General features: G+C 43.0%; 1 protein-coding gene across 1 annotated transcript; it reads left to right on the forward strand.

The window, feature by feature from the left end:
* The first annotated feature begins 11,328 nt into the window (after positions 1 to 11,328).
* Positions 11,329 to 11,872, forward strand: LOC102154266 (cofilin-1-like). The gene has a single exon (XM_038538909.1). The coding sequence runs from the start codon at positions 11,362 to 11,364 to the stop codon at positions 11,788 to 11,790; it is 429 nt and encodes a 142-aa protein (XP_038394837.1). The 5' UTR covers positions 11,329 to 11,361; the 3' UTR covers positions 11,791 to 11,872.
* Positions 11,873 to 12,753: the final 881 nt, after the last annotated feature.

Here is a 12,753-nt window from a genome sequence, read left to right on the forward strand (position 1 = left end):
GAATTATCCTTGCTCTGGCTCACATTCTTTTAATCATTCTGTTCCAGAAGCCTGGGACACAAATGTTATTCCCTGCGGTTCCCATGGGGACTCTAGAGGCCCTTTTGGAACTCTAGGTTTCTAGTGCCCACTCCTGGGCAGAAACTCCAGGAGAAAATAATCATTTCAGGGATCCCTGGGTGGCGCAGCGGTTTGGCGCCTGCCTTTGGCCCAGGGCGCGATTCTGGAGACCCGGGATCGAATCCCACGTCGGGCTCCCGGTGCATGGAGCCTGCTTCTCCCTCTGCCTGTGTCTCTGCGCCTCTCTCTCTCTCTGTGACTATCATAAATAAATAAAAATTTAAAAAAAAAGAAAATAATCATTTCAAAAAACGAACAGACGACCCTTGGTTTCCATTTTTCCAATCACAAAATGCTGTATAATTACTGAACTGATGGTTATTTTGCTGTTGTTGTTCACACCTATACTTGTATTGATTCCCATGAGGAAAAAAACACCCTATGTATTGTCTAGGGACCAAAACTTCTGCATTAGGATCTACGTCAGAGTATAGCTGAAGTATAATTCCGATTTACAAATGTGGGATAATCACAATATAAGTAATCTGACACGCACAGAAACAAAAATAATTTTTTCTTATCCTAAAATATATTAGCATATTTTTATTATATTTCTCTTCATAACTATGTTTTCTTTCTCATGGCATCAAAAACATTTTTATATTTATGCATCCATTAACTTAGCAAATATTAACTGTGTACCATGTGCCTGGCATTGTGTCAAGTGCTAGGATCGACTTCTTGTTCTTAAGGAAGCAACATTCTAGAGAGGGATATAGGTAAGCAAAGAGGCTCCATAAGCAGGATACATGACAGGTTGAAATATGTGCAGAGCACTAGGAAACCTTTGAAGAGGGTCCAAGCTGAGAAGCAAGGGAAGAGTTCCCTAAAGAATCCTAGACTTGGGATGCCTGGCTGGCTCAGTCAGTGGAGCATGCAATTCCTTTTTATTTTTTTTAAGATTTATTTATTTATCAGAGAGGGAGAGGAAGAGAGCAAGCAAGCAGGGGGAGAGGCAAAGGGGGAGAATCTTTAAGTAGACTCCCCATGAAGCCAGAAGGCCAGCACAGGGCTCTATCCCATGACCCATGAAATCATGACCTGATCCAAACCAAGAGTCTGATGCCCAACCAACTGAGCCACCCAGGCACCCCAAGTGTGCAACTCTTGACCTCAGGACTGGATGTTCAGCCTCCAAGGTCAGCATAAAGCTTACTTAAAAAAACAAACCACCTGAAAATCCTAGACTTGAAGGCTGAATAGGAGCTAGCCAGGTGGGAGAAGCCAGACTATAAAGGGGACAACTTGGCAGGGAGGTGGAAAGGAGAAAGACACAAGGAGAAAATCTCAGACTGAAGGAACTATATGTGCCAAGGCTGGGTTACAATAGAGAAAAGACTAGTTCAAAATTCCATTTGGCTCTAGCATAGAGAATGAAGTGAGAGGAAAGAGAAAAGAATCTTGGTAGAAAAGGTTAAAAATCTGTACTTTATCCAGAGGGTAATGAGGCCCCAAAATAATCCTATTAAGTAGGCTTTGCCTACTTAATAGGCAAAGCCTAGTCAGGTAGGGATTTTTAAAATGCCAGAAATAATTTGCAAAATATTTAAACTAATTGTAAATAGATTGGAGCTTATTCCATTAAACCCCAAAGAAACAAAATTATAACAAGAATATAGACTTAGGCTCAATTAATAGGATCTTCCATTGTTTCCTTCCTTCTTTTTTTTTTTTTCTCTCACTATTAAAAAGATAAACTAGAACTTGCCCATTGTTTTATAGAACATAAATAGGTACATAAAGGGAAGAGTTGTCTGAGATTCCTGAAATTTAATTTGCATATATTGGCTATAAATGTGGATAAGACAATATATATATTTTTTCTATACTGTGAGTATGGACGATCCTAAGCAAATGTAAAAAATAGAATATACAAGAATTACACTGGATCAAAATATTTTAATTTAATAAAAGTAACAGTAATAAAAGTAATCAATTTGTAAGAACTTGATTTCTAAAAAATTTTTTAAAAAAACTTCTAGAAATAAGAATTAACATAAATGATTTGATTACTTGACTTCTTAGATGGCATGTTAATTGTCCCTAACTACTTTGACTATAAAATAATGTGTACTTCGGATTCTAGGTTGAATAACCTTCTAAAGTGTTCCAAAAGGAAAATCTCATAAAAGCACTGAGTGTTATTATCTAATTAATAATTTCCTAGATTTTACATGATTAGAAACCACAGATACACAACGAATATGTCTGGTATGAAATCAGATCTTTGCTTTTATCCCTGTAGCAGGCAATGCTCATAGTGTGCAAATGCCTTCAAAATGCAGGAAACATACCCTTTAAAAAGAATTTAGATTTTGGTAGTTCTCTACTGTTTCTACCCACCATACTTCTCACACCAAATATGTGGTTGCTTTCCAAACCAACCAATTCTCCAATTCTCCACAGACACCAGCTAAATGTCCTACAATTCACTTCAGTTCTGACACTTCCTACCTGGAGTTGGCCCAGACCCCACAGGTGAAGGGCTCAGTTCCACAAGGCTGCCCTACTTCAGATGCCAATCACTAGTTCAAGACTATCACCTGCACTGACCAACTGGCTATAAGTCAGGGGTCCCCACGACCCATTCCTCAAGTTCAATAGTTTGCTAGAATAGCTGACAGGCCTTAGGAAAATATTCTACTTCCTATTACCAGTTTATTACAAATGATACAAATCAGGAACAGCCAAATGGTGCATAAGGGAAAGTATAGGGAGAGAAGATCAAAGCTTTCATGCCCTTTCTGGGCATGTCACCTTGCCAGCACCTCGATGTGTTCACCAATTCAGAAGCTCTGTGATTCCCACCTTTAATCATTGGCTGTTAGTGACCGAACTCCAGCCTCTATCCCCTCCCCTGATGTCTAGGGGAGAGACCTCCCCCTGGTTCCTCTGGTAACCAGTCCCATCCTGAAGCAATCTAGGAGCTCACCAGGAATCACCTCAGAGTATAAACCCAGGTATGACTTGTTAGGAATAACCAAAGATGCTCCTGTCATCCCCATCATTCAGGAAATTCCAAGGTCTTAGAAACTCTGTATCAGAAATGGAAAGAAGGGGGGCACCTGGATTGACCATCTGCCTTCGGCTGAGTTCGTGATCCCGGGGTCCTGGGATAGGGTCCCCGCAGGGAGCCTGCTTCTTTCTCTGCCTATGTCTTTGCCTCTCTCTCTCTGTGTCTCTCGTGAATAAATAAATAAAATCTTAAAAAAAAAAGAAAAGAAAAGAAAAAGAAATGGGAAGAAGACCAGAAGACCCTGGTGCCTCATTGGTTAAGTCTTGATCTTGATTTCACCTCAGGTCATGATCTCAGGGTTGTGAGATCGAGCCCTGGTACAGCTTCTGCGCTCTGCTCGGAGTCTGCTTGAGATTCTATCCATTTCCCTCTGTCCCTCCTCCAACTCACATGCGCTCTCTCTATCTCAATCAATCAATCAATCAATAAAATATTTAAAATAAAAAGAAATGGGAAGAAGACCAAACATATATTTCTTATTTTCACACGTAGAAAAAGAAAAGCCTATGGATTATTTGGGAAAGGAAGCTTCCTCGATCTTTCCATTTTATAATTGCCCAAAACTATTTAGTAAGAGAGGGCTTTTAACTGCAAATATGTGAACTATAAACAGAAAGTCAGTATTCATTGGGTAACACGGGTCCATTGAAGCTTTATTAAGTTTTAGATTATTTCTGACTATGCAGTGTCTTAGGTCTCCTAAGAAGCAGATTCTGAAACAAGATTCCAAGTGCAAGTCATCTATTTGGGAGGTGCAGAGAATACCAAATGAGGAGTGAGGAAATGGGGCAGGAAAGGAAGGCAATCAGTGGAAGGTGTGCCTTCAGGCCCAGCTGCCACTGCAGGCAACTGGAGCTGATTCCCCAGGGTGTACTGGGTCATGGTGTAAAACTACCTGCCTCCCAATTCACCCAAGGGCAAAGGAGCTCTGATATTTATCTACTACCTACCAGTTGAGCACTTCTCCTGGGGAGGTTATTTCTCTCATAGCCAGAGGAGGTGTGAGTACATAGTGTCAAAAACAACAGATACACAAAATTAGAAGTGACATGTCTTTGTATTTGCCTATTGGAGGTTATTTCACTGCTGCCTCTCATGGCAAAACTCCTCAAAATATTTCTGTCCTCTCTGTCTCCAATTCTCTCATTCTCTCCTGAGCACACTCCAGTCAGGCTTCTGTACCCACCATTCCACTAAAACTACTCTTTTCAAGGTCAACAGTGACCCACAGAATGTTAAATTCAACAGTCAATTCTAGCATCCTCCTTAACTTATTAGCAACACTGAACCCCATTGTTTGCTTCCTTCTCCTTGAATCACCTTCCTCACTTGGATCCCATGGCACCATATTCCTGGTGTCCCCGCTGTCGCATCCACTGCTGCTTCTTTAGACTCTCTTCCTCCTCATTTTCTCAAGCTCTTGAAACCAAAGGATCCCAAGTCTATTATACTTCTTGTCTCTATCTTAGCCTTTCCTGCTATGATTTCATCTCGTCGTGTGGCTTTAACTCTGATCTGGATGCTGACTTCACATTTTTATCTCCAACCCTGACCTCTCCACTGGTCTCCTGACTCGTATATATATATCCAACTGCGCACTAGACGTTTTCACTTGAATATTTAAAAGGAACCTCAAACGGTGTGCCCCCAAACAAACTCTTCATCTTTCCCCTAAATTTTGCTCCAAATACAAACTTTCTCATCTCAGGCAATTCTACCTTTCTCAGTGGCTCAGGTCAAAAACTTAGGATTTATCCTTGGTTCCTCTCTTTATTTCATATACCACATCTAATCTGTAGCACCTCTACTTTCAAAATATATTCAGAACTGGAATAGTTCTTCACTATCAAACCACATCCAAGCCATCGTCATCTAAGAATAACTGCAATGATCTCCTAACTAGCTTCCCTCATTCTGCCCTTGTCAACTATGGCCTAGTCTCAACAGAGCAGCCAAACGATCCTTTCAAAATGCTAAGTCAGGGACTCTTGGGTGGTTCAGTCAGTTAAGCATCCAACTCTTGATTTCAGTTCAGGTCATGATTTCAGGGTCTTGAGATCAAGCCCGTGTGGGGCTCCATGCTCTGCATGGAGCCTGCTTAAAATTCTCTCTCCCTCTCCTTTTGCCTCACCCCTTCCCCACCACACTCTCTCAATTAATGAATTAATGAATTAATGAATAATAAACAAACAAACAAATAAATAAATAAATAAAAATAGTAAGATACTAACTGAGCCAGCCAGGCACCCTCAATAAAAATAGTAAAATACTAAGTCAGATCCTATCACTTCTTGGCTCAAAATCTCTAATGTAGTCCCAAACCATTTAGAGTAAAAGCCAAACCCTTAAAACAAAATGAGAAAGTCTCTAAGGGACACAGCCCCTTATTACTCCTCCAACTGCACCTTCTATCATTTTGCCCCTTATTCCTATTCACTCCAGCCACACTGGTCCTTGCCATTTCTTGAACATCCCATACACATTCCCACTTCAGGGCTCTTGCCTTTGTTGTTCCCTCTGCAAGGGACTTACTCTCATCTCCCTTCGGTCTTTGCTCAAATATCATTTTCTCAGTGAATCCTTTCATAACCACTTTTAAAATCTGAACCTCTCATCTTCCACCAGCACTCCCTGTCTCCTTCCTTGATTGATTTGTCTCCACAGCACTTACTACTTTCTAACATACTGGATTTTTTTTTTAAGATTTTATTCATTTATTCATGAGAGACACACACAGAGAGCAGAGACACAGGCAGCAGGAGAAGGAGGCTCCATGCAGGGAGCCCAATGCAGGACTGCATCCTGGTACTCCAGGATCACACCCTGGGCTGAAGGCAGGCACCAAACCACTGAGCCACCCAGGGATCCCCTAACATACTGATATTTTACTTATTTTGTTCCATGTCTATGACCCCCACTCTAGATTATAAGTCTCATGTGGCAAGAATTTCTGCCAGTTGGGTTCACCACTGTGTCCTCAGAGTCTCAGAGTCTAGTAGAAAACCTGGCACATGGTGGTACCCCAACCAATATTTTAATTAATTCACTAAATGTGTAATTAATTAAATTGATTAATTAACTAACAACTGGTGAGAACAAAAGTTTAAGACTGAAGTGGTTTGAAAAGTGACTAAAAGATTCAGAGTATGAGACTGATCATTAAAGCAACACTTTTAAGAAGCTTAGGTCAGAAGGAAGATGAGAGATAAGGCAGGGATGTGAGAGCATTGAAGGACAAAGGGAATGTTTTGTTCTGTTTTATTGTTTTAAGGCTGGTATCTTTGAGCACACTGACAGATCGAGGGAAACAGGACAGTGAAGTTGGAAAGACCAAGGCCAGAGGGAAAGTCTAACTCATCTGAAGAAATGGAAGGGACAAGATTAAGAATGAGCAAGATTAGCCCTGATTGTGTGAGGATCACCCCCTCTTCCAGGACAGGGAACAGCTAACTTTTTAAAGGGCCAGGTAACAAGTATTTTAGGCTTTTTAGTCCTTTAGGTCTCTTACAAGTACTCAACTCTGCCTTTGGATTGCAAAGGGAGCCATAGACAATTCATAAAGAAATGAGCATAGCTGTCTTCCAATACAATTTTATTTACAAATCATATGGCAGGCCCCCAGACTGTAGGTTGCCAACCCCAACTCTAAGATTATAAGGAAGGCAGTATGAATGAGAGCAAATGTACTTACATTTATGAATTGGATGGGTAAGGGATGGAAATAGTATACTTGCCTCTTATGACCTCTATTTTCTTTATGAATTAGAAGCTGGGGAGAGGATTTTGACTAGGTTGGGGTTTTGTGGAGGATGGTGAGTATCTAAAATATTTGAAATACAGAAAGGAAGGGGGGGTGAATATTGCCAAACAGAGACTAGAAACCAATCCACACCATTCTGTGTGTGTGGTTTTTTTTAAAGATTGATTTACTTATTCATGGGAGACACAGACTGAGAGAGAGAGGGGCAGAGACACAGGCAGAGGGAGAAGCAGGCACCTCGCAGGGAGCCTGATGCGGGACTCCATCCTGGATCACGGGATCATGGCCTGAGCCAAAGGCAGGCGCCCAACCGCTGAGCTACCCAGGTGTCCCCCCACACCATTGTGTTTTATCAAAACCAGTCTTGGGAACAGTGAAGGTCAATTATCTGACAGAGAAAGACTTCATGAAGCTAGTCTTACGTTGGCTGCCTTCCTTCCCCTTCTTCCTCCAACAGCACTCTCATTTGCTTTTGAAACATTTACCCCTCAGTCTCTGCCAAATATATGGTTGTGGCAGCATTAACCTCAGACTTCCCCCTCAGCTCTAGACCTGGGTTGTGGCTACCTCCCATGGTGGTCACAATGACTATGTTGGGGATGAAGAAAGAACATAGTTTGGGCCTGTGTGAACCAGTCTAACACAATTTTGGACAAATCTGCCATGATGATCATTCTGTGACCTGAAGCCTTCTTGAGCATAGCACCCTCCACATTCTTTTTGTTTAACCACACCCTTAAGCATACCCTTGGGGCATAACATCCTTGATCTGCTCTTGAGATAAGACTATGATTCTCAAGCATTTGCTTCCAAGTGATCTCCTAGCACATAATACCCAGCCTCTAGGGGTATAAAAGCAGGTCTTTCAGAGTGGGGTGATAGAGACCTACTCATCTTGCAGCTAGCTACCCAAGACATGCTTCTGTCCCAAAGTCCCTTTAATAGGGCAGCTCGGGTGGCCCAGCGGTTTAGCGCTGCCTTCGGCCTGGGGCGTGATCCTAGAAATCCGGGATTGAGTCCCACGCCGGGCTCCCTGCATGGAGCCTGCTTCTCCCTCTGCCTCTCTCCCTCTGCCTGTGTCTCTGCCTCTCTCTCTCTCTCTCTCTCTCTCTCTCTCTCTCTCTGTCTCTCATGAATAAATAAATAAAATCTTTAAAAAAAAAAAGTCCCCTTAATAAACCATTTATCAAGCTGGACTTGTCAGCCCCCTTCTTCCTCCTTATGGCTCCTTAGGCCTTTGAAGGTTGTTTTGTATATATCTTCCTTTTGAAGAACAGGGCCAAAGAGAGAAAATGAATTCCAAATTCTGTCCAGAGAAACTTCCAAAAAGCTAAGTGATGAATGATGTGGGGAGAAAAGTTAACATCTAGAACGGTAGCCACCTTTTTGCCACCAAGTAGAATCCAAGAATAAAGGCAGCCCATGGAAGGCAGGCCAGAGAGAATAGAAACAGGACTTGATGACATCATTAGATTACCCATGACAGAAGAAACTACACATGATATTTTTTATTTTGGAGCCACTAAAATCTCCTTTTGAGTTTGAGTTTTATTGTCTGTGACTAGCTACATGAGAGTCTGAAATAACACAGACCTTACTTTTTAAACATGTGATTTGGGATTATTAGCATGGTTATAAATGGGGTTAAGTACAAGGAATCTGCATTTTTAAATAATTATTCCAGGTGATGCTTTGACACATGGCCTTAAAATAAAAGAAAAAGTTGAAAATAATAAAAGGTTAAAAAAAAGATAAAAGGTGAGCACTCTAAGAAGCTTCAGAGGCTGAAAACTCACATTTTAACTAATCTGTTAATTGAATAAATACATATTGAGCATCTTCTTTGTACTAGGCATTGTTCTTGATGCTGGAGATAGAACAGTGAACAGAAGACCAAAAAAATCCTCCTTTTAAAGAGGTTACATTTTAGGTGGGGGGGAGATAAGTAGAGGAGAGAAGAACAGTAAAAAAATAATATGTCACGGATGCCTAGGTGGCTCAGTGGTTGAGCATCTGCCTTTGGCTCAGGGCGCGATCCCAGGATTCTGGGATGGAGGAGCCTGTTTCTCCCTCTGCCTATGTCTCTGCCTCTCTCTGTGTGTCTCTCATGAATAAATAAATAAAATCTTTTAAAAAATATGTCAGATGGTGATGAGGATTATAAAAAAGAATAAAACTGGGTTCAGGGATACATGGTAAGGGGATGCTATTTTACATAGGTTGTGCAAAATGGAATAAAAGAAGCCTCATTTAAAATGGAGTTGGGAGGCGAGAAGGGGGACCTCTCACACACTACTGCTCATTGTCAATTGCAGACCCCAATGGGAAGAGATTTACTTACATTCCCAACAGAAAGAAGTCTACTTTACTACTCCAGCAGGAGGAAGAATTTCTTTTTGTGTGGCAACAAGCTCAGCCAATAAGAAAATACCACAACTTGGGGCACTTGGGTGGCTCAGTTGGATAAACATCCTGACTCTTGATTTCAGCTCAGGACATGATCTCAGGGTGGTGAGATGGAGCTCTGCATTGGGCTCCACACTCAGGGCAGAGTCTGCTTAAGATTCTCTCCCTCTCCCTCTGCCCCTCCTCCCCGCCCTGTGTGCACAAGCTCTCTTGATTCCTCACTCTCTCTGAAAGAGGAAGGAAGGAAGGAAGGAAGGAAGGAAGGAAGGAAGGAAGGAAGGAAGGAAGGAAGGAAGGAAGGAAGGGAGGGAGGGAGGGAGGGAGGAGGAAGGGAGGAAGGGAGGAGAGGAGGGGAGGAGGGAGGGGAAGAGAAGAGAAGAGAGCAAAATAAAACACAACTCAGCCAATGAGAAACTGTCACCACCCTGAACTCTTGCTTTCCTTCAATGGACTGTCATTCAAAGCAGCAACCTTCCAATGTTCTTTTCTCTATAAAATTTCTCTACTTTGATCTCCAGACATGACTATGCTTTGCCATAGCATGCAGGTCCTGAACTGCAATTCCTCTGCTATTCATGAATAAACCCATTTGGATGGTAAAATAATCATCTGTTTTACTTTTTTTATGATTATTTATTTTAGAGAGACTCAACATGTATGCATGAGCGAGGGAAGGGACAGAGGGGAAAGGAGAGAGAAAGAGAACCTGAAGGAGACTTCAGCCCCGAGTGTGGAGCCCCGCCTGGGGCTCTATCCTGTGACTGTGAGATCGCCACCTGAACCAACACCAAGAGTCTGAGCCACCCAGGCACCCCTGGCTGTTTTACTTTTTAAGGTCAACAGTAGTCAGAGGAATCTCTCTGATGAAGTGTTATTTGAGCAAAGACCTAAAAGAAAAAAAGAGGAGTGTGCTATGCAGATATTTAGGGAATAATTTTACCGCGTAGAGAAAACATCAAGTGCTAACCAGTGAGCCCTGGGCATTTTGGAAGCAGTCAAGGAAAATCGGGTTGATGGAGCTGAGTGAATGAAAGGGAGAGGGGTAGGGAATGAGAGCAGAAGGGAAGTAGGGAGGTTGGGTGCAGCACATCTGTAGATCTTGAGAAGCTCCTTGGATTTTTTTTAAGATTATTTATTTATTTATTTATTCATTCATTCATTCATTCATTCATTCATTCATGAGAGAGAGAGAGAGAGAGAGGGACACAGGAAGAGGGAGAAGCAGGCTCCATACAGGGAGCCCGATGTGGGACTTGATCCCGGGACCCCAGGACCACACTCTGAGCTGAAGGTGGCACTAAACCACTGAGCCACCCCCACCCCCCAGCCCCGGGCTGCCCAGCTCCTTGGATTTTAATGATGTCTATGCCTATAGAACTAAATCCCCATTCATTATCAGGACCTTGAGGCCCTTGGCCGTCTGTCCCCCTGCACTTTGCAAGCTTGTCTTTAGCCATGTCTGATTTCATACTTGTCCTCTTCCAGGCCATGAAGGTGTCTCTTCCCTAGACGTGCCATGCCCCGTATAGTTGGTGCCCTCCATGATACCCTTTCTACCATCTCTGTCTGCCAAAAGCCTGTTGGCCAAAAACCAGCTCCAATGCTACTTAGAAGACTTAGAAGCGGAGGACTTAGACTTAGTTATTCCCTCTCCTGTGCTCCCACAGAAATATATCTGTACCTCTTTTGGGGATGCTTATCATTTGAAAATCTACAATAAAGGCATCTCACTGGATGACTACTATTCCCACCAGATTGTGGACTGTTTATTCTCCTTTAAATTTCCCCAAATTTAAGGGGTGCCTCGTATCTATTAAATCTTCAATAAATTTGTTACATAAAAAGGTGAAGTGTGTCTGGGTATGATTAGCGATCCAGTGTGACCAGAGCAAAGGGCCCATGAAAGAAAGTTCAGGGATATAAAACTAAGGAACTAATGGAGAGTCGGGTCCCGGCAGCAGCTGCAGCGGCTCTCCTCTCTTCTGACCCTTTTTGCTATCTCCCTTTCGCTTCTGGAAACATAGCCTCTGGAGTGGCGGTTTCTGACTGTGTCATCAAAATGTTCAATGACATGAAGGTGCGTAAATCCTCAACACCAGAGGAGGTGAAGAAGCGCAAGAAGTCAGTACTTCTCTGCCTGGGCGAGGACAAGAAGAACATCCTCGAGGAGGCCAAGGAGATCCTGGTAGGTGATGTGGGCCAGACTGTGCACGACCCACACGCCACCTTTGTCAAGATGCTACCAGACAAGGACTGCCGCTATGCCCTCTATGACACAACCTATGAGAGCAAGAAGGAGGACCTGGTGTTTACCTTCTGGGCACCTGAGTCTGCACCCCTTAAGAGCAAAATGATTTATGCCAGTTCCAAGGATGCCATCAAGAAGAAGCTGACCAGGATCAAGCATGAATTACAAGCAAACTGCTACAAGGAGGTCAAGAAATTGGGGGGCAGTGCCGTCATCTCTCTGGAGGGCAAGCCTTTATGAGCCCCCTCCAGCCCCCTGCCTGGAGCATCTGGCAGCTCCAGACCTGCCCTTGGGGGTTGCAGGCTGCCCCCTTCCAGCCAGACCGGAGGGGCTGGGGGGATCCCAACTGGGGGAGGGCAATCCCTTCACCTCAGTTGCCAAACAGCCCTCTCACCCCCTGGACATTCCTCCTCCCTGTATCCCTGATGGTTCTGGCTTTCCCAAACCGCTTTTGATCTTCTGATTCCTCTTGGGCTGAAGCAGACCAAGTTCCCCCCAGGCACCCCAGTTTGGGGGGGCCTGTATTTTTTAACGACACCCCAGTTTCCTCACCTGTTCCTCCCTTTTCCCATGCTGCCAACTTCTAACCACAATAGTGACTCTGTGCTTGTCTGTTTAGTTCTGTGTATCAATGGAATGTTGTGGAGATGACCCTTCCTTGTGCTGCCTGGTTACCCTCCCCCTTTTCCCCCTGGTCTTGGCACTCATGGAAAAAGGACCAGTAAGGGACCTTCAATTAATCACACACAAACACACACAACAATTTAAAAGAAAAAAAAAAAAAAGAACTAATGGAGACTTTCTAACACCAGGCTGAGCATTTGAACTGTTGCATCACACCTCTGCCTCTTGATTCCCCAATCTTCCATTTGCAGTAAAGAAGGCTGATGGTGTTTTGTTTTGTTTTGTTTTGTTTTGTTTTGTTTTAAGCTGTAAGTCTGTGTCAGGGTTAAAAAAGCATTCAGATTTTTAGCAGAGACTAAAGGAAAAAAATGCTGTCATACATTTCACCCTCATTAGTCTGAAGCCCAGACACTACTGAGACAAATTTGAACATACTTACTTTGGAGACTGACCCATGATAGAGTCTAAACTGTCATTGTGTGATTTGAGCTAGCTTCCAAATCTTTCTACGCATCCCTTTTATCATCTGTAAAGTGGGGATGGAACCTACATACTACGTTGTGAGGATGAATGACGTAA

This window comes from Canis lupus, chromosome 6, assembly GCF_011100685.1.
Source record: "Canis lupus familiaris isolate Mischka breed German Shepherd chromosome 6, alternate assembly UU_Cfam_GSD_1.0, whole genome shotgun sequence".
NCBI lineage: Eukaryota > Metazoa > Chordata > Mammalia > Carnivora > Canidae > Canis > Canis lupus.

Excerpts from the sequence above, each read along its gene's own strand:
- LOC102154266 (XM_038538909.1), top strand. The coding sequence starts at position 11,362 with ATGTTCAATGACATGAAGGTGCGTAAATCCTCAACACCAGAGGAGGTG.